Genomic DNA, 19,925 nt, shown 5'->3' on the forward strand with positions numbered 1-19,925 from the left:
TTTGCTCTTCTAATAAGATTTTGGCACATTTTTGCACTGTAGTGCTGATTTTGGATTAGCTTTTGTATTTGTAGCTGTGCTGAGTACATGTAATGTTGTCTGGGGTGGGAAGGTAGTTTAGAACAAAATGGTTCCTATCTTAGATTATTATTTGGAAAAATATAGTATCATTTAGACATGCTGTAGATTTACTGCATTAGAGTTCTGGGAAGTGCTTTTATTCTGATTTACATAGGTAATATGCAACATGGTGGGCCTTGTATAAAAGAAACTCCAGAAAAAAGAAAGAAAATCTGTCCTTATGGTTTGAGAATTAGTAGTGTACCAGTGAACGCTGCATAAAGAATCCCTTTGTCTCACTGAAGTGTGGCTGTTGTTGTCTGTTCAAAGCAGTGTCCTGGGCAGCTGTTTTGTTTTCTGGATTTTGAAGTGAATTGTAGGCTCACTGCATTCTCCTCTGTTCAATGCAGCCAGTCAGTTGGAAAGAAAATTGAGCTGTTCTGACTGAAGCACAATTTTCCACAGAAGTTATTTGGGGTAGTTTTCCCCAAATGGCTTGTATCTTCACCATTGAAATGTCTTGCCTGTTTACATTTCTTCTCTTTTATCCCACTTTAAAATTGATGGTTCATGAGTTGATGCATCCACATGCTACAGAATCAGCTCCAAAGGACTTCATACCACATGTCTTTGACTTTTCACTTGTTCTTATGTTTTCTTTAAATAATCTGATTTTGTATAATACTAGAAATAGCTTTCTGGCTTTTTCTTGTGCTACATCCTTGATTTGGTCTATCTGTTGCTTTAGTGGTGGAGTTATCTTTATCTACAACTAAAGTCATTTTCACGTTCCCTTTTTTCTGTTTCTTAATATCACAGATCAAGGTGTCAACATTTACAGGAAACCGCCCATCTACAAACAACACGGTAAATTACTTTTCCCTTTTATTTCAAGATTGAAGTGTCAACTGAATTAAAAGGTGTGCAGTTAGTGAAAGGCATTCAGTTTTTACTTTGCAAGCATAAAAATTTAGTAGTCCAAGCTTGAAGCAGCTGTAATTGCATGTCCTGGAAAGTGATTATGTTTTAAAGCCTGTTGTTTGGTTTGGATAATATGGTTTAATCTTGCCATGTGAATATGAATGGCAAAATTACCATTAGCTGAGATTTTGCTGCTTGCATTATGATACCTTCCAGCATTTCTCTTCTTTAAGTTTATATTTTAAGAGTACAGGTACTGGTCATGTTAAAATGAATTAACAGTAGACTGATCTCTTGACAGGGACTTCACAAAATATCCTAATTTTAAACAGATACAGTACAGTAATTTATTTCAACAGTAAAGATGGTTATGTTATAATCAGACTGGAGTTCTTAATGTACCTTTAATGTGGCTTTAAATAGGAATCTTTAATTAGTGACGATATTATAGGTGACTTATCACTGACAGGGCTAATTTGACTCTCAGACCTGTGATACAGCTGAAGTAGTTTGCTGTACATGTTTTTCCAGGTGTTTGGGTTCTGAGTTGGACGGCAGTGTTAGTGCTGTAAGCTTTTTGGTGTTGATGTTGTCACAGCAAGTCTGAAATGACAGTGATGGCAGAAGCCCACAGCCTTGCCTGTCTGTAGTCCCACAGGGGAAGGCTGCATTATGAAGGAGTGTGTTCACTCTTCCCTCCAGCTGTGAACAGAAAGCTATGCATAGGAGATGGCTTTTATTTACCTCAGTGAGGAACAGATGACCCCGCTATTTATAGACTCTGAATTTTCATCCCTTTGCAGGTGTTTTATCCAGTGAAATGTATTTAGGGTTAAGTAGAAAATCAGCTCTACAGGGCTTAGATGAACAGTTGGCTGAGAGCCACTGAGCTGGGAGGAGCAGGAAAGCCCACAAGTCCCTTCTGTAGTCAGGAGTGAGCACTGCAGATTATACTGCTCTGGTATCACATAAGGGTTTCCCCCTCTTTTGTTTTTAAGTTTCAAATCATATGCTAATTTTGAAAAAAAAAAAGTCTTAACATTGTTTCTCTTTATTTTTATGGTTTTAATGTATCGCCTCACATCCCATTAACATGTGAATGTTTAACCACTGACATCACCAATATCTAATAAGTAAGTACTGTTTGAAGTCATGCTTTTGTAAACTCTGACCAGCTTCCTCCACCCCTGCAATTATGCTTAGAGTTTTCCAATTATCAACTCCTCAGAATTCCCAATGATATCTAACACTGATGTTGCTTAACTACCTGGAACATGTTGGATGAGCAACACAGTGCATCACTTTGTTAAAAGATGTCTTTCTGTTTAAAAAAGAAGAAAAAAAAAGAGAAAAGGAAAAAAAAATCCAGAACTGTTGCTTCTAATACAATAGCCTCATATAAGCAAAGGTGATTTGAGCTAAAGTTTTCCAGCTCAGAGGTAGTGAAGGTTGGATTTAATGTACACTGAATCCTATTAGATAGTTTTTATATTTTTTAATGTCAAGAAGAGAAGGCCATAATGCATATCCTCACATGCTTTTACAAGGCTTTGGCTTGAAATGGAATTTAAGTGCAAGCCAAGCCACTACCAAGCTACTTTGTTGGTGAGGTTCATTGCTTTGCGAGTGCCTTGCCTTGCCAAGTTGACCTTAATGGAGTTTAGTATTTATTAATAAGTTCACATCTGCTTTTACTACTACTGCATGCTCTAAGCAAGGGCATGCAGCATGAAAAAAAATCCCCTAGTTAAACATGCTTGTTTCAGGTTTCTTTTCTTCTTTGTTTTGCAGGCTTTCACAGATGCAATGAGAAATAATTAGCATCAGTAGTGTTAGACTTTGTACTGTTACTCTTGATCTCTTACTTTGCTTCCCCTAGAGGGGAAAGATTATTAGTACATAAATCTGAGTTTATCTTCATAAATAATCAGCTGTCCTTAGGACATACTGGCAAATACTGTTAGGCTGCATTTTCTCACTCTTGCCTAATCATTCTTACATTCTTACACTGTGAAACCCTAGTAAAATCCAAGGCTGTTTTGGGGTTATTTTGGGGTGGGGATGCAGGAGGAGAGCAAGGTTTGATTCCAATCTCTTGGCAAGAGAAAGTCATTGTTTTGTTTCAAGCTGCAATTGGAAAAGCAAAACATGAAAATGTTTGCTTTTGAAAACTAACTTCTTGTGAAGTATAAAAATTTTGCTAAAATAGGGCTGACCTTTGTACTGCTCCAGATTATTACATAGCTAAGTTCCCTGATTGCCATCTAGATGCAGCTGCCTTGGCAGCACAGAGCAAGTCCTCCGAGGATATCATCAAGTCCTCCAAGTTCCCAGCAGCTCATGCACCAGCACCCAACGAGATACCAAAGATTGAGACTGACCACTGGCCAGGCCCTCCCTCCCTGGCTGCCATAGGTATGCAAACACAAACCATTCATCTCTGAAGCTCAAAAGGTACTGGTGACCACGGGACACAAACACTGGAGCTGGAAAAACGTGTAGGAAAGGTGGTGTCCACTCCAGATGCTGACCACAAAGTGCAGTTCTCCTGGTGAGACCACTGAGTGTCTGAATCTAAAATTGTTGAATTGCACTGAGTAGAAGAGGCTTTGCTAAAGCACTTTTGGGGTTGATCACACAGGTAGTAACCCATAAACAAATTTTTGAACTCTAGTGCAGTATCTTAAAAATGTGGTATGTCACACATTCCTGGCTTCTTTCAGTTATTCTATTTAATCTTCTAGTCCTAAGATAATAGCAAAAATTCGACAAAAAACGTGATTGTTTCCAACCACATGACTAGTTTCATGGCAAGAAGCAACAACTGAATTGGAACAATTAACAGACTAAATAATTCCTGATTTTCAGAGTTAGTGTTTCTGCAGACTTTGTATTTTTCTTCTGTGTTGTAGCACTACACATGTTACTTTCTTTAATCCATGTGCATCATCAATTTAAATTTTTTTTTCTTTGGTTTTTTTTTTCCTCTGTTGTGTTTTTATTCACTCCTATTTCATAGCATAAAATAAGAGCGATCTAATCTGGTTCATTCCTGAAGTCCTGTCTGAAGCACTGAGGTGTTGCTTGTTTCAGGTCTCTGTGAGGGAATGTATGGCTGTCATACCAATGGGATCTTCACAGAAGTTCTGGGACAGGAGACACAGGATGGGAGAGCTCAGAGACAAAGTGAAGGGGCTGCACACGCAGCAGCAGTTTTTTGAAAATGTCCTTTAGTTGGGATTGCAACCTGACTAATGTAACAGTGTAGAGTCCCTGAGCCACAGGAATAACATCAACATACTTGAGGCTCTGTCATCTACATACTTGAAATGTCTACATACTTTAAACACTGAGTTTGTCTAGCACATGGTTGGTAAATAAATACATCAGATTAAACCCTGTGCAGGGAAAAACAGAACTGCAGTCTAAATGCTTGCAGCAATAGCACATCCTATGTATTCATGGAATTGTCCTGGCATCCAGATTAAGAATTTCAAGAAAATAAAAATTATTAAATAAAAGCTAAGGATATGAAATGTAGAACACCTGTGCCTTAATTTATTCTAGCTTTATCCAATGGATCAAATTAGTTTACTTCATTTTAGACTAAAACAAACTGCCTTTTTTATTTCAAATATGAGTGGTTATTTAGGAGACTAACGTAGTTTAATTTTCCATTTGAAATGGTAATTCGGATTTGCTTCTCTGAATCTAGGTAAAAGTGTAAATGTAAATCAGACTTTAGGTTTTCAGCTGTGATCTATTTGTTGGTGTTATTGAACCCCGTGTTTCCAGAACCAGCAACATTAGCTCCTTTCTCTATTTCGGTGAATCATGACTTCTGTATCTAGGACCATTGTTTGTTTTGGAACTTGTGTGTAGTTTAAGTTCTTGCTTAGTTTATAACAAGCCTGACTACCATTGGGCAAGCTACCCAAGTGAGTTTTATTAAGAAGAAGTTTTGAAAAAATCTTTTGACTTTGTGAGAAAATGCTGCTTTGTTTATTCAGCAAATCAGATTGACCAGTACTTTGAGCTAGCATTGAAATCTTGGAGCTGCAATTGAGCTGATGCACAAAGCTCTCTCTGTGCTGTGGTTTTGTGGAAGCAGGAGCTGACATGAGACGCAGATCAAGTGGAAGGGAGGAAGATGATGAGGAGCTGCAGAGACGCCGGCAGCTGCAGGAGGAGCAGCTCATGAAGGTGGTTATAAGCTTGTCCTCTTGCTGTTTCTGAGCACCATCCAAAAACTGCCCCTTTGCTTTCTGTAAGCAATTCCTACCACTGTCTTGGTCAACGTTATTTTATTGACATGGTTTGTTTTAATTGCCATTTGTAGCTCAACTCTGGTCTGGGACAGTTAATATTGAAGGAGGAGATGGAAAAGGAGAGTCGCGGTAGGTCAGCCCTTTCTGCCAGTCGTTACGATTCTCCAGGTAATTCATGGAGGCAGTAAAACTAGTCATGAACAATGGGGAGTGAACACCATGAATGCACGTATCAAGCAATGTCCCTGAAGAGAAACAGCTGGGAAAGCTGCTTGATATGTGTGTATGTGGTGATCTGCCCTGAAAGAGTGGCCTGATTAATCACCTGGTTTTGCTGAGGGGAGGATTGTCGTGGTTGTTTTTTAATTAGAAGAATTATGAGGCTGAGGATTTTCAGGCGATTTTGAGGAGAGAGCTGCTTTCATACAAATGAGGAGTGGGGTGAAGTGTTCAGTGGCTATGACATCACACATACACAAATAGGCTGGGTTATTAAATTACAGCAACACACTTTGCTTACATGGGTGGTTCCTATCCCTGTTTAGACTCTTCTCCCGGGGAAAGAAATTTAGCGTTATTGACCAGTGGGGCTGCATTTTCCAAACACAGCCAGTGTTTTGACCTGGGCTGACATTTGAATTGGATGTATTTTGTTCCAAAGCAAAAGCACAAAAGCTAACTTAGATTGGTGACTTAGATTCTTTGCCTCGTTGCACATTTTGATGTACAGCTGTGGCTTTCTCACATCTCCAGAGAAGGGTTTGGGGGTTTTATTTTACTCTCTTCCTTCATCAGCCATTATAACACAGAAGCTGTACTTTGAGCCAAGAAGAGACAAGATGAGTCTCTCTGGGGTCATCCACTGGAGCAGCTGCAGCTGGAGCAAACTAAGATTTTCCCTGTGTTCCCTGTTTTATAAGTGTGTTGCCTTGATGGCCTTGGACAGGATTCCTGTGGCTCTCACTCACTGTCTTTAATTTTTATGAGGCCAGAGTCTACCCGCTCAACTCAGAGCTTTTGATTTTTTTATTAACCTTAGCACAGATTGGAGAACTCATTTATTTGAGATGTGCCCATCCCTCTTTGCGGGGATAATCAGTGCTGTCATCAGTTCCCTTTTGGAGTCAAGGGTGATGCCAAAGCTGATGCCATGGATGATCCACGAGCATTATTTTCAATCCAGTGAAGACGACCTTGATTTTGAGCCTGGAAAAAATCGGTGTCCCTTATTAATGGCCTGCCACCATGGCATGATAAAGCTGTTTGTAACTTACAGAATGTGTGGAAGTTTGTGTTGAGTTTGGGACTGAGTTTGTTAAAGTCAGTGGGTCTCAGCTGGTTGTGCGTTTGCTTGGCTCTTTTAACTGTGTATTTTGTACTGGATGATTCCTCAAGTGTTCTAGTATTTCTAGTTTCCGTGGGATTTTTCCAGTAAAATATTTTCCCTTCCTCATTCAACAGCACATGCTTCAGCCTCCAAAACCTCTTCTCTCCCTGGCTATGGAAAAAATGGACTTCACAGGGTAAGAAGATGGTGATTTTGAGAAGTGAAAGGTGGCTTTAGTTATCCATGGTATCTGTTCCCATATCAATTGTATTGGATTTTCAGTTTGATAAATTTGTCTTATAAAACCACCTGAAGTCAGACCAAATCTATTTTCCCCTCCCACAAACTACCTTTTTTAAAAAGGCAAGAAAGCAATGCAAGAAATATTGTAAAGTTGAGGGGGATAAAATTAAAGCAATTTATTTCTCCCCATGTACCAACCTGCTTGTAAAGTCATGAGCTGTGAATTTATGTTCTGTCCCTCCTTTCCTGTTACAGCCGGTCTCTACGGATTTTGGTCAGTACAACAGTTATGGGGATGTGAGTGGTGCTGTTAGAGGTAAGGATGAGGAGCCTTTTACAGGCTGTTAGTAATAAATGTTAAAATGTCATGATGTTTGATCACTTCTGCTGCTTTATATTAAGGCTGTGGTTTGTGATTACTTTGTATTTACTCGGTACTTTTTAATTTTCTCTGGCAAACTCAATTAACTCAAAGCACTTCAAATGCCTGTTAAAAATGTTTGGTTAATTTTGCTAAATCTGTTATGTGGAACTGATCCTTGTTCATACTTTAGCATTGAATCAAATGGAAAGCAGGTAGTGTGTGCATTATCAGGAATATTAACTGAGTTCTGTGTTTTCTTTCTCTGAAAATTACCATCCACTGTGCAGTCTGAAAGAATGTGCCACAGTAAAGAATGGGGGATAATGCCCTCTATTCCTCACTGCTGCTCGTGATCTTCATTATGACTTTGAGCTGGATGTGGTGCCAGTCAGTGCCAAATAAAAATTGACAATATTATTTATGATTTACAGAACTTGGAGAGTTAATGAAAAGAATTGCAATACTTGGAGTGTTTGACTGTACAAACTAAGTTCAAAATTAGAAATGTTGCTGGCCTTAGAGAATAAGATGGGATTTTGGAAAAATCAGGTAGACCAGAAAACAGAGAAGGGTTCTCTGGTAGATTGTGACTGATTCCTGTCCTTCCATTCTCTAAAGCTGAAAAGATTTCTCTTTTGCTTTTCAGATTTCCAGGTAGAGTACGGGTTTTCATCAATCAACTGACAGGAGAACCTAAAGCAGCTCTTGTTCAACTCTGAATTTCTGCTACAGGGAAGGGTTTCTTAAGACAATAGCTTTGATTTTCCTGCATGTTTAAGCATAATCACCAATGTAGATCCTTATCAACAAAAAACAGGCTCAGCCTCGGATTCCTCCTTGTTACCTCCCCAGAGCTGAGACAGCTCACACCTATTCTGCGACTTGCTCTGTAAAATCCACTGTCTGTTCCTGTATGAGTTTTCTGTAATAATCTTCTCTGGACATGTGAGGGTGGATTTATTTCCAGCCCCTCTAGTACTGACCCCAGAGACAGGTAGAAAGTCTCTTCCAGAGGAAATCTTCTCTCATACGAGGAGCTTTGAACTTCTCATTTTTATCCTGGAATTTGTTCTCCAGACAAGATGGCTGATCAGTAGTTTCCTACAGTGCTGCCATCGCAGATGAGCCAGAAAGAAGTGTGCTTGCAAATATAAAACTTCTTTACTTCAATCACTGCCTGCAGGGTTTTTTTTCTTTTTTTTCGGAATGGTTTGAGTCTGCCTGGCTCCTCAGCACAAACACAATATGAAATGGCTATTTAAGAAATTGTTTAGTTACTTGGATAATTTTGTTAATGGCATATCAAAATCATGATGATTGGAAAGAGCATAAGATTATGAGAGGGGAGCAGAGCTATCCATGTATTGTGCTCCAAATGTTATTTCCTTAGATTTAGTACATGTGTCAAAAGAGCACCTTTTTATCCTATCCCTGTTTGTGTTCACAGTAAAAATTTCCCATTGTAGAGGAAAAAAAAGGAGAAATCCCTCATCTGATTCAGTAAATTACAAGAAGGAAAGCCCAGAGATGTAAGAGTGCTTTCTGTGCTGTTGGGTGGTGCTGAATTAATGCTAGGGAAGAACTAGAGAAGTACCTCACCTAGTCACTGGGGTGGGAGAGGGCCAGCCACTCTTTTGGGGTGCCCAGGTCCCCCTGGAAAGTGGTGCTGGTCAGCTCAGTGGGGGGCTGTCACAGGCTGAGCAGGGACAGGAGCTGTGGTGGCTGAGAGGACTGAAGGATCCCTCTGCCTGCCTCACAGGAGTAGGGAACAGTAGCCGTGGCAATGATCAAAATAATAAGACCAAGAATTAAGACTTGAAGGAAGTCTCAGGGTAAATTCACGTTTGTCTTCACCACTTCTTGAGTGCCTTTACCCTCTGTGTGTGTAACCTTTGTGTCTGATGTGTGCCTGTATCCGATGCAGTCCCTCCCGGATGGTGTTGTCCCTGGAATGAGAATGGACAGAGGAGTATCTATGCCTAACATGTTGGAGCCAAAGGCAAGTGCAGATGTTATTCACTTTTCCTTCAAGACACTGAAGGTTTAACTGTGAAATGCAGATAAAATATGGGAAATGTCTTGGTTCCCTTGTTTTCCTTTACCTCACCTCAGTCCCTGCTCCTTATGTGCCAAACCTCTCCCTTTGTTCTGGACTTCGTTCTGCACCTCTTGGTGCTCAGGCAGGATGAGGGCAGCCCAGGTGTGATTCCTGGGTTAAGGAAGCTTTTCTAGGGACAAAGTGACAGGTATGGAAGGTGCTCCATTGCTGGTTCTCTGTCAGGTTTTCACCAGCCAAAGCACCAGGCCAAACTCAATGGGAAGGTCTCAGATCTGTCCAGTCCAAAAAGTGCTGCAGAATACTTATAGCACACTTACACACATTGTTACTGCTATCAGCTGCTTACAACACACTGTTGAGGCTGTCTTAATTCCAAAGATTATGGGAAATCTTTGACTGGCAGTAACATGCCTACACATCTGTCTGGATCTGTTCCTTAGCTCTGAGCACTGATAACCTGTCCATAGTGTTGAATTCCCTGCACAAGAAACTCTTCAGGAGATTTATTGGGAAAAGAGACAATGTCTGCTAATTATAATGTAGGTTACAAATTAATATGCTTTTACAGCTATGTCTAGAGATGCCCGAGTCGAAAAGGAATATAATATATAGAGGGAATTCAGCCAGGGCTGTGTTTTAAATCTTACAACTTTATTGCTGGTGAACCTTCCATGAAATCATGATTTTGCCAAAGTTACAAGGATCGGAATTTCTGCAGTTAAATGAGGAGCTCACTTTGCAAACCAAATTACTTCTTGTGCTTCCGAGTCACCTCCAGGCAAGCTGTACAAGGCAATAACCCTGGCTTTATAAGCTGAGACCCCAGTGCACTGTGCGGTTACACGTGGTTTTATATGTTACATAAATAAGCCCATGGGGACTCCTGAGATACTGCTTTTTATTCCAAATAATTTCTCTTTCAGTGCAATAGAAATTCTTACAGTCACTACTGCTGTTGATGTACCCAGTGATTTGGGATGCTATTTTGGGTGACAAATTCTGTCAGTATTATTAATAACAAAACTTAATGATTACTTCTTAGTGGTTATTTTAATTATAAAATTAATGGGAAATTACCTGAGATAATAGATCAGTTTCTGTTGCTGTTTATAAAGGTGATGCCAGACTCTCAGCATGTGTGAATTGGCACTGTTTTTATTCATGTCAATTGTCCAACACTTAACTTACACCGGCTAAAATAAAAAAAGCCAATTCAGTGTGAGCATGAAACATATGAAAAGTAGAAATTAATAATCCTAAGAATGACCAGATATTACCAAATGGTTCTTCAGAAAGGACAGAATTTGTGCATCTTGCCAGCCCAGATTGAGACACGCCTTGTTGTAAATATTTAAATACAAAATGTACTTATGAACGTAGATCTTGACTTAAACTCTGCCTGTTGAAATATGAAAAGTTACATTTTAGGTTCCTATACTGCTGTTCATGGTAGCCATTTCCAGTATCAAACATAAAAAATGTAATTCCAAGTATAGACTTAACTGTACAATTGTGACAATGTCGGAATCTCATAAGAATCATATCTTACAGTTGGTATGTAAGCACACATTATTTAAATTATTACTACTTACAATAAAATCAATGGTGTGTTCATTGATGCCTGAATGTTATTTATTATGTTTTTGAAAAGTTCACTGGGATAATTGTAAACAATGAAATGAACTAATTGCTGAGTACTGTGCAAAAATTGATTAAGTCAAACTTCTGATGTTGAAGTAATGTAATTAATAGCATTTGATAATAGCTCAGCTCTCTCCAGGAGAGAGTTTTGGTGGTCTCACTCATATTCTCATTGTGCAACTAAAACAAGAGCCATAAATGACAGTAAAGGCTGAGCCAGTTGCCACTGAAGTTTCCAGAAAAACTTCATTGACTTGAGTAGGGGTTGGATGAGGGGTCTGGGAATGCTGCTTTCCTACTCCACAGAGATATGCAATGAGAAGTGCTCTAGAGACACTCTGGCAGACTGAACGTGAGCTCTCTGAAGTCATTCCAGGCATCGAAGTGTCTATTCAAGGGGGGAAAAAAAAAATAGAGTTTTATTTGCCAGGGATGATTCCAGAACCTGATTATAATATTTTCTGAAATCCTTTCCAAGCAGCACTGTTTCTCTTAGTTGTTTGAATTCTTGAACTATCCAAAAAGGCAAGGAAATCCATGTGATGAATTCCACTGCAAGCAGTAGCCCCCACTAATTAATATCTTGCTTATTCAGAGATGCTGCTGTTTTCATGTACTCTCATGTTCTAAAAGCCACCCACTGTCTGTCCTTAGGGCTGTCCACACTCTGGCAACCGTTAGTTAGACCAATGAGTGACAAATGCAATTACCTTAATAAATTTGTACATTTATGGATGAGGAAATATATTGCTTAGAAAGGACTCTGCCTGACCAAAGCCAGCTGATGTGTTACATACACCGTAGAAATCGTGGCTTTACAATATGAGGTAGTTCAATGCTAAACAAGTTCTGGCTCTGTCTAGATCACCTTGTTTTCCATACAACTTTAGGGAAAAAAAGGAAAAAAAATAAAGCCATTTATATTTGCTTTGAAAAAGAAAAGAAAATATTTGTGTGTTTATGAAAATGAGACACATTTTGTTCTGTCTGCTTTAGACTGTAAATATAAATATCTCTTTTCCCCCCTTTTTATACGTTGTTAACAGATTTTTCCATATGAAATACTCATGGTGACCAACAGAGGGCGAAATAAAATACTAAAAGATGTAGACAGAACCAGGCTGGAGGTAAGAGAAGCAAGTTCCTAAATGCTCTTTCCTGCTAAAGTTGGTTTTTGTTTGTGAAAGCTGAAACACTGAAATGTGGGTCCTGAGAAATGTGGGAGGATTTCTCAGCACTAATCAGGAAAAGAGGAATCAGACATTGGGAGGAAGCAGCTGCATCTCCTCAGACAATCTCCCACATCTCTCCCTGCTCATAGACTAGCTTCTCACAATCCCCTTATGTTTTCAGGCCTTTTATTATATACTTGTGGATTTTCTAAAAGCCAAAAATTGCACACGTTTCATAAGATCTATATTGGAATGGAGCAGTATTTGTTCGATCCTGGATCATCTCTTAGCTGAGAGTCAGTGTCAGCCATCCTTGAGGATCAAAAGTCTAATTTTCTTTAACTCACTATGAGTCCTGTGACTTAGAAGACTGGCTGATATCCAAATCTGTGAGGATCTAAATCTCTGCCAACAAACAAATACAGTTTACAACTTTGTGGGTTAGGAAGACTTAAACAGCCCATTGGAATGCTGGGGATGCTCAAGTCGTTCAAAGTCAGTTAATCTTCTGTGGAGATGAATGGAAGGAGCCACAACAATGTGGGTAATCTGGGTAACAATTTGGGTTTATGCCCATTTTTATTATTAGATATGTGGGCACTAATCAGAATTCAGTGCTGTGTTAGATTAGTGCTACAGGGAGACACTTTCCCCATCCAGTGCACTGTAAAGTGGCTGAACAAGGAGTAAAGTGTGCACAGGACAGCACCAAAAAGTGTTTCATTAGCAGTGGAGAAGGGTGCTGAACAGCTAACCTAGCCAGACATCTTCCTTCTCAGAACTTTGAGCATGTCAAGCTGCAGCTCCTCTGCAGAGCACTCCTAAAAACCCAGTGTCAGCTCAGATTTCCATAAGTAGAGGTGACTTGCTAAAGCTTGGGACGGGGGCATGCAGGAGCTGGTCCTGTCCTCTGGCCTATCACTGCTTGTTGAATGGCTTCAGACCAATCTTTTTTCTGTCTCTTGCTTATTCAGCAAGTGAAATAGTTCCTTGATTGGTTCCTTGGGCACCCAAGTCCATGAGGACTTGGATATGTGTGTTGCCAAAGCATTATTTTTTCCAGCAATGGCTCTTACACAGTGACATGAAACCCCTAAGGCACTCCAATCTCCTGTTGTGTCTCTTTGGCTTTGACTCACCATTGCCTTTTCTCCTTTTTTTGTTCCCTCCTTTTTTTTTTTTTTTTTTTTTGTTTTTAAAGCGCCACTTAGCACCTGAAGTTTTTCAAGAAATATTTGGCATGACGATACAGGAGTTTGACAAGTTACCTCTCTGGAGACGCAACGACATGAAGAAAAAAGCAAAACTCTTTTAATCTCCCTTTAAACAAACCAACCACAAATGATGTATAGAATATTGTATCACACAGTCCAAACTGTGTGGAAGCAACTACTTACCCACCAAAAAGGGAAAATCAACATTGTGGCACCTCTGCAGTTGAACAAGATGAACATTTGCCCTCCTGGAATGCAGGGAGAAAATATCTGGGTTCAGAAACAGCAATGACAATTTTCAGAGGTGTCAACCTATTACCTGGTATTATACAAGATAGAAAACTGTTCTGTTCTTCTCCCTCAATGATATTCCCTTTACTTCTCTCCACAATACGATGGACTTAATTGCTAGAGCCAGGAAGTGCCCTTAGGATGCCTTGCAGACTAAAGTAGTTGTAACCACTCCAAGAACTGGAAGAGAATATATACATATATAGATATATATATATATATATGTATGCGTGTTTGCCTGTGTGTGCACATGTATTTGTATCTCTCCATCTATCTCTGTGTGTGTATGTGTGTATATATGTGTGTAAATATGGAGAGGGACATAGATAGGTCTATAGTGAAGGAGAAGCCCCTTGTAACTTATCCACATGGTCACATTATGTCTTTCACCTGACTGTTTCTTACTTGGCACTCTTTTGACACGGTGTCTTCTTCATGTAACACAACCTGTGGTGGTGGGCACTCTGTTCACCTGCAGGACACATCACCTGGATTTCTGGAAAATGGACTCCCTGTAAATATTTGCTAGGATATAAGAAGTGAATTGCTGTGTGTGCGTGTGTGTTGTCAGTCTTCCCTCTTCCACACTTTCTGCTTGAATTAATAAGGCTGGAGCTTAACCAGTCCTTTGAATAATTTAAGATCACTTAAGTAATGGGAATGATGGAGAAGAGTCAGTTTTCTTGTAATTTACTCCAGGAGGTGGGTGGATGGGGGTGGGAGTGACAGAGTGAGAAAATGCTATTTTAAGTGTGCCCTGGTTTGCACCCAGAGATTTCAGGACGAACTCCCTGCTAGTAATTACTAGTACAGCTCATCAGGCTGTAGTGGAGTTGTAGGATATTACAACGGCAGGGAGGATGGTTCTCTGCAAGCTAACATGCAAATTCATCCCTCTTAGGGAGGAAATTTTATGAATTAAAAGGTACCTTCAAGGTGCCAAGCTCTGCCAATAGAAGCTTTTTGATTAAACTGCAGTAGCTGTTGTCAGTATGGCACAGTGCATGGGGCCAAGCACTCATTTTAGTTGATCTAGGTTTTCACTTGTGCTTGGAAAAGAGGGCACAGACTTTTTTTTTTTTTCTTTCTTGAAGTATCAAAGCTCCAGCCTTGGTTCTTTTTATTTCCCTTTGTGCCTGACTTGGTTTTTGAAGACAGAGTAATCATGCAAGACAGTTTCTGAGCTGCATTGAACTCCTTATTGCTTTCAGTCTTCTTCCAATATGCTGCAGCTTGAAAAACTGCCTGTATATACCTTAACTGCTTCTGGGCAAGTCCTGTACAGAGGAGGACATGAGCACCAAAGTAATGGAATGGATGCATTGTGGCTGCCAGGTCAGCTTTTTCTCTTCCTTGGTGCTTAACTGCCAATGCATAACTGCACTAATGAGCCTTTCTCCTGATAGGGGAGGGTCATTTAGGTTCTGTGTCTGTCAAAGAATATCAAGATTTCTTTTTTAATGCAGAAACTTCAGGCACTGGAGACATCAGAACCATTGTATTTTCTGTTATATGAGACATTGGTGTTAAAATCTGGAAGTCAGGAAGAGGAAACAGTCCCATGTAGTTCTGAGATTCATTATCACTGTGTTGAGTTCTCTGTATCACCAAATGACATTTCACCATGAACTGTGCAGGACAGCCCAAACCCTGCCTCTTCTTTGCTGGTTTAGGAAGTCCTGTTGTGACAGATCACTGTGGTTCCTTTGATAAAATCTGAGAGAAAGATTCGGTGGGGGAGAGACAGAGACCAGGGCACAGCACCTGCTCCATGTCCCAAGAGCTAAAGGAACGTCTCCAGCTCTGAGGGACAAGCTAGAGAACATGCCACCAAGGATCTGGCATCATCCCCACTGAACAGAAGGCCCTGGGGACACTGTGACACACACACTTGTGAGTGAGCTCTCTGGGTGGCACTGAGGTTGCAGCAGGGATCAGGGTAACACATTTCACCTCATTTTTCAGAGCACGCATCTGAAAGGTTTTTAGAGGAGCTCTGAGAACTAAATGGCAGCATCAGGGGCTTGGGCAGGTTGAAATGCATTTTTGAGTGACTGCTGAAACCAAATCCGTACAATGAAAGAACAGCAGTGTATTATCCTCACAGACTTTGTGAATGCTGGGGTCTCAGAAATTCAGTGTTTGGTCACCTGCAAGGTGTGGCTTAACTTGGAGATGAACATTTGCGTTTTAATGCATATAAATTATTGAAATTCTCCACGTTTTGTCATCCCACATTCTACAGACACTCAAACTATTAGGCTTTACAGGTCTTTTAGTTCAAGTTGCCTTGACCATACTCCTTTCAGACCTGAAGAGTTGTTCTCTCAAGGATGTGAGCTGCCAGTCTGCATTTTGCTGTCCCCATCTCTAGATTACTACTGAACTTCTCACAGCACATATGAACACACTACCCAGTCATTTCAGAAATTACTAAGCCAGGTTGTTTTCTTACCTCTCCCTCCTATGCAAAAAAAAAAAAAAAAAAAAAAAAAGCTCAGCCTCTTAGCCTATGAAGAATGGCATGGTAATTTGAATCTGACTCATTAACTGAGAATTTAAAACTGCAGTTTAAGCTTGGGAAGGAATGAAGAGAAGCCAGCTTAGATGTTGCAGAAGCAACTCATCTCTGGATTTTTGGGCCACTGCTGGCTCCCATCTCCCTGGTGAGGAGCAGTCAGTCAGTCAGTTCACAGCCCTCTACATTAGACTTACTACTGCTTTATTCTTGACTGAGAATATGAAGGGTTTTTCTGAGCTTCAGTTTCATGCCTGCAGTTAATTCTCAGCCACCTACGTGTAGGCACACCCAAGAGAACATCTGTCCACATTACCCATGCTGCAGCCAGCCGTGGGGGAAGGAGGATTTCTGCAGTGGGCTCTTGTTGATAGTCACTGCAGTATTTTCACTTCCTTCTTCTGCTCTTCCCACCTAATAAAAACAAAATGTAGCCCCAGGGAGAATTTTCTTTGTAAGCAGTTAATTATTCTCCTGGTATCCATTGAGTAGCAGTTCTTAGTAATTCCCCTCTTTGATATTCACTTGGGACTTGTCAGGAGTTGGACTGGATGATCTTTAAATGTCCCTTCCAACCCAAATCATTCTATGAATATGCCTTAAGTACATGCTTGTGTTCTTCTGTCTCCTGCAAAGCTTCTGATAAAGTCCCATCCCATCAATGCTGTCAACAGAATGTCATTACCGAAAGGACTAAAAACTGATTGCTTTTGTCTTCGTTTTTTTCTCCTTTTCTACTTTAGGAGTGATATAAGAGCAAGGCCCAGTCAAAGCATTGCAGAATAACCCCACGTGTACACGTGGGATTAAGTACACAGGGGATTATGTACAGATGCAGATCCTTGAGCACGGGTGCAGGTGTGCACACACCCTTTATTATCATTAAATGTGGGTTGTGGTGTGGTGTGGTGTGGCTGTACTGCAGTGTGCTGTGAAAGGTTAGGGTGGGAGAACTCAGTAGTTCGACATGGGATGAGACATCTCTGTGGCTCCAGTAGTGTTTTTGCTTCTGTCAAGACAGAATCTCTCCTTACAAAGTCGTATAGTCCTAAATCTGTGGGCCAGGCACTGAAGTGCTTGCTGCCTTTTTCCTGTTGCAGTTGGGAAATTCTTTCTCAGCCATGTAGTTCAGATGTCCTTCTGTTCAAGGGAGTTCATCAGCAGCCTCTTTTGTAAAAGTTAGACACATTTTGAAGTGAATCCTTTTCTACAATCCCTGTGCCTCCTGGCAGGGTAATATCAATGGACAGAGAAGGGTTAAGGTATGGGAAGGAGGAGGGCTGGCATAAGCTCGATTTCTCCAGGGCTTGCCAGGGTGATGCTTGGCAAGATTAGAGGAAAACACTGGCATGAGCCTGTAGTACCTGTTTCAAACTGTGGGGAAGTCAAGTTTGGAGTTCATAGCATGTGAGCACCCACACTGAAATTAATGGTATGAAGATGTTAGAACAAGCAAGAGAATTATGCCCCAGAATGATAAAAGTATGAACATTCTCTAAAAAGTCTTCTGGGAATGATTTATCTTGGCTCCTCCTGATTCAGGAGGAGATGTTGGCATATTTGGACTATAGCCTCTAAGGACAGATGAATGAAGACCACCCTTTTTCTCACTCCATGATTCATTGCTTTCCTCTGGAATGTGTTTGTGGAGGAGGATGTCCACATCCTGAATGTTACCTACAGCAGTGAGGAACACCTGTCAGTGATAATGACAATGCAATAAAACACAGGAAACAAGAATTAAACTAATCTGTCCAAAATATCACTCATCTTTCCATACCAGAGGGATGCTTAGGGTTTGTCTCTGCTGCCCCCTTCCCCATTCAGTTCTCCCCAGGTCACGATCTGGTTTGTGCCCTGTCAAATTTTGTGGCCATGTCAACACACCTGCTAGAGTCCAGCATAGCCTTCAGGGTAGATGCTTAGCAAGGGCTGGTCTTGACAATATGTGGTACATTTTTACCCCATTGCTGCGAAATGAAGAGCTGGAGAGAGCTCCTGAGCACTGTGACAGTAGCACAATGCACCTTTTTCCCTTAGTGTAGAAACACTCCTATCACTGTGGTCTGCAGCATGGCCCTGGCTGGTGAGTTTTGCTTTGTTATTTCTTCCACGCACCTTTTTTGTGCTTAATAAAATAAGAAACGACAACAAAAAATCCATCTCAATGCAAAGATATACTGAGTTTTCAGTCAGAGAACTCTGCTGACAGGAACTATGTGATGCCCACATTTGGCAGAAGTGTTACTAGTTTTAATGTAAGCATCAGTGCAGGAAGTGGGAATGTAATTGGCCATTAATGTTGTTTGCTGTATGCAGAATAAATTATTTGTTGACCAAAGGGCTTCTAACAGGGAAATAGATTTCTGCTAATGAGTTGCTCAAAAATACTCATCTTTGTGAAGAAGTAATACTTCCATGTGCACTGTGGTCCTTCCTTTGAGGTAGAAAAGAGATGGTGGAGGGCAAACAGTTCTGTCAGGGTCACCACAGTTAAGACAAGTGTTGCTCCCAGGACTTGCAGAGCTGAGGCCCACAGGACCTTGCCCCTGGGCATTAGGAAATGCAGCATTTCAGCAGCAGAAGCAGCTATGGGAATCCCAGCGGTGCCTTACCAGACTGAGTCTCTAGCTCCCTTAGGATGCTTTGACAGGTCCCACTGGACACTTGCCTGGGCTTTTGTCACTGAACACCTTTGGAATGCACTTCCCCCCAGATGCAAACCCACTGGCAGCAGTGGAGCCTCTCACTGGCACTGCACCCCTGGAGCCAGGGAAGCCTCTGGCTGCTGTGTGTGCCCACAGTGAGGAGCTCAGTGTGTCACTCCCAGGGCAGCCCTGTCCAAGCAGTGAGGCTTGGTCGTTGTGGACAACACTTCTGTAAGGGGGCCTTACAGCTGGGGGCTTTTTTTAAGCTTTGGAAACTGAAACTAATTTTTAAGGGTATACTTTCCTTTAAATCAGTAGATTTTGGCAATAGGATTTTTTTATTATTTTATTTTTTCTTTTCTCCTCCCTCCACATGTTACAAACCAGCGTTTTGGGGAGGTGTCCCAGTGTTTTCCATTCATCTGTCTTTTTCTGAGTCTCTAAAAGTGAATCAATGTCTTGTCTGTACAGTAAGTCTGCTTGTATGCATAATGAGAAGTTGAGCTGGGTTGCTGTTCTGTACAATTAGTGTTTCCACTGTCATACTGCAAACAGCACATATTGCACTCCTGTGCCACTGTAATCTGCATCACTGTTGTACTCAAGTCAATGAATAAAGTTTGGAGCTTTATTCTTAATTTCTGAATTCATGTTGCCTTATTTATTTTGTTTTTTTCTTTTTCATTTTGCAGAATTATAACTAAGTTCTTTTACAAAATAGGATGTGGTCTCAAGAAGACAGCTCTCAGGTGAGATATGAGTTATCAGAGCAAGAGAGCTGACAGTTATAGGTTAGAATATTGTCACAAGGCTTCTTGTAGCTAAGCCACTAGAAATAGATATTAATGCAAACCACACAGAAGTGTTAGTTTTGTTGTCCATTGTGGTTTAAAATTACCTGAGATACCAGCAAGGTCAAACAGACCCTGCTGTTGTGTTAGCTTCAAAGGCTAAATTGTTTCCTTTCTTGATCTTTGCAAATTCAGCTAAAATGTTAGTCCCCATCTTGAAAATGTTTTATATTTCAAGTTAGATGTTGGCTTAATCATCTGGAGTTTAAACCTGCCTAGCCTTGGTGTGGGTGTGGAAGGTGGGGGATGATGCCACCCAAAGAAATTGGATGTTTATCACACCCATCATGTGCTGAACTCCTGGCATCCAGCAGACCATGGTGGCAGCAGAATTAGCACACAGCACCT

General features: G+C 40.7%; 1 protein-coding gene across 6 annotated transcripts in view; it reads left to right on the forward strand.

Moving 5' to 3' along the window:
* Nucleotides 1–13,922, forward strand: part of ABLIM1 (actin binding LIM protein 1) — an 83,629-nt gene extending 69,707 nt beyond the window's left edge. For 2 of the 6 annotated variants that reach the window (XM_062496763.1, XM_062496758.1), the window contains 11 exons: nucleotides 880–927; nucleotides 3,250–3,396; nucleotides 5,093–5,184; nucleotides 5,321–5,433; nucleotides 6,653–6,660; nucleotides 6,723–6,772; nucleotides 7,075–7,135; nucleotides 7,830–7,837; nucleotides 9,108–9,182; nucleotides 11,930–12,010; nucleotides 13,257–13,922. In XM_062496763.1, the coding sequence (XP_062352747.1) occupies nucleotides 880–927; nucleotides 3,250–3,396; nucleotides 5,093–5,184; nucleotides 5,321–5,433; nucleotides 6,653–6,660; nucleotides 6,723–6,772; nucleotides 7,075–7,135; nucleotides 7,830–7,837; nucleotides 9,108–9,182; nucleotides 11,930–12,010; nucleotides 13,257–13,370 (797 nt within the window). In that variant the 3' untranslated portion in view covers nucleotides 13,371–13,922. The remainder of the gene's footprint in view (nucleotides 1–879; nucleotides 928–3,249; nucleotides 3,397–5,092; nucleotides 5,185–5,320; nucleotides 5,434–6,652; nucleotides 6,661–6,722; nucleotides 6,773–7,074; nucleotides 7,136–7,829; nucleotides 7,838–9,107; nucleotides 9,183–11,929; nucleotides 12,011–13,256) is intronic. The other 4 variants (XM_062496757.1, XM_062496760.1, XM_062496761.1 and 1 more) reach the window with 2 other exon arrangements.
* The last annotated feature ends 6,003 nt before the right edge of the window (nucleotides 13,923–19,925 follow it).

This window comes from Cinclus cinclus, chromosome 7 (genome assembly GCF_963662255.1).
Source record: "Cinclus cinclus chromosome 7, bCinCin1.1, whole genome shotgun sequence".
Lineage (NCBI taxonomy): Eukaryota > Metazoa > Chordata > Aves > Passeriformes > Cinclidae > Cinclus > Cinclus cinclus.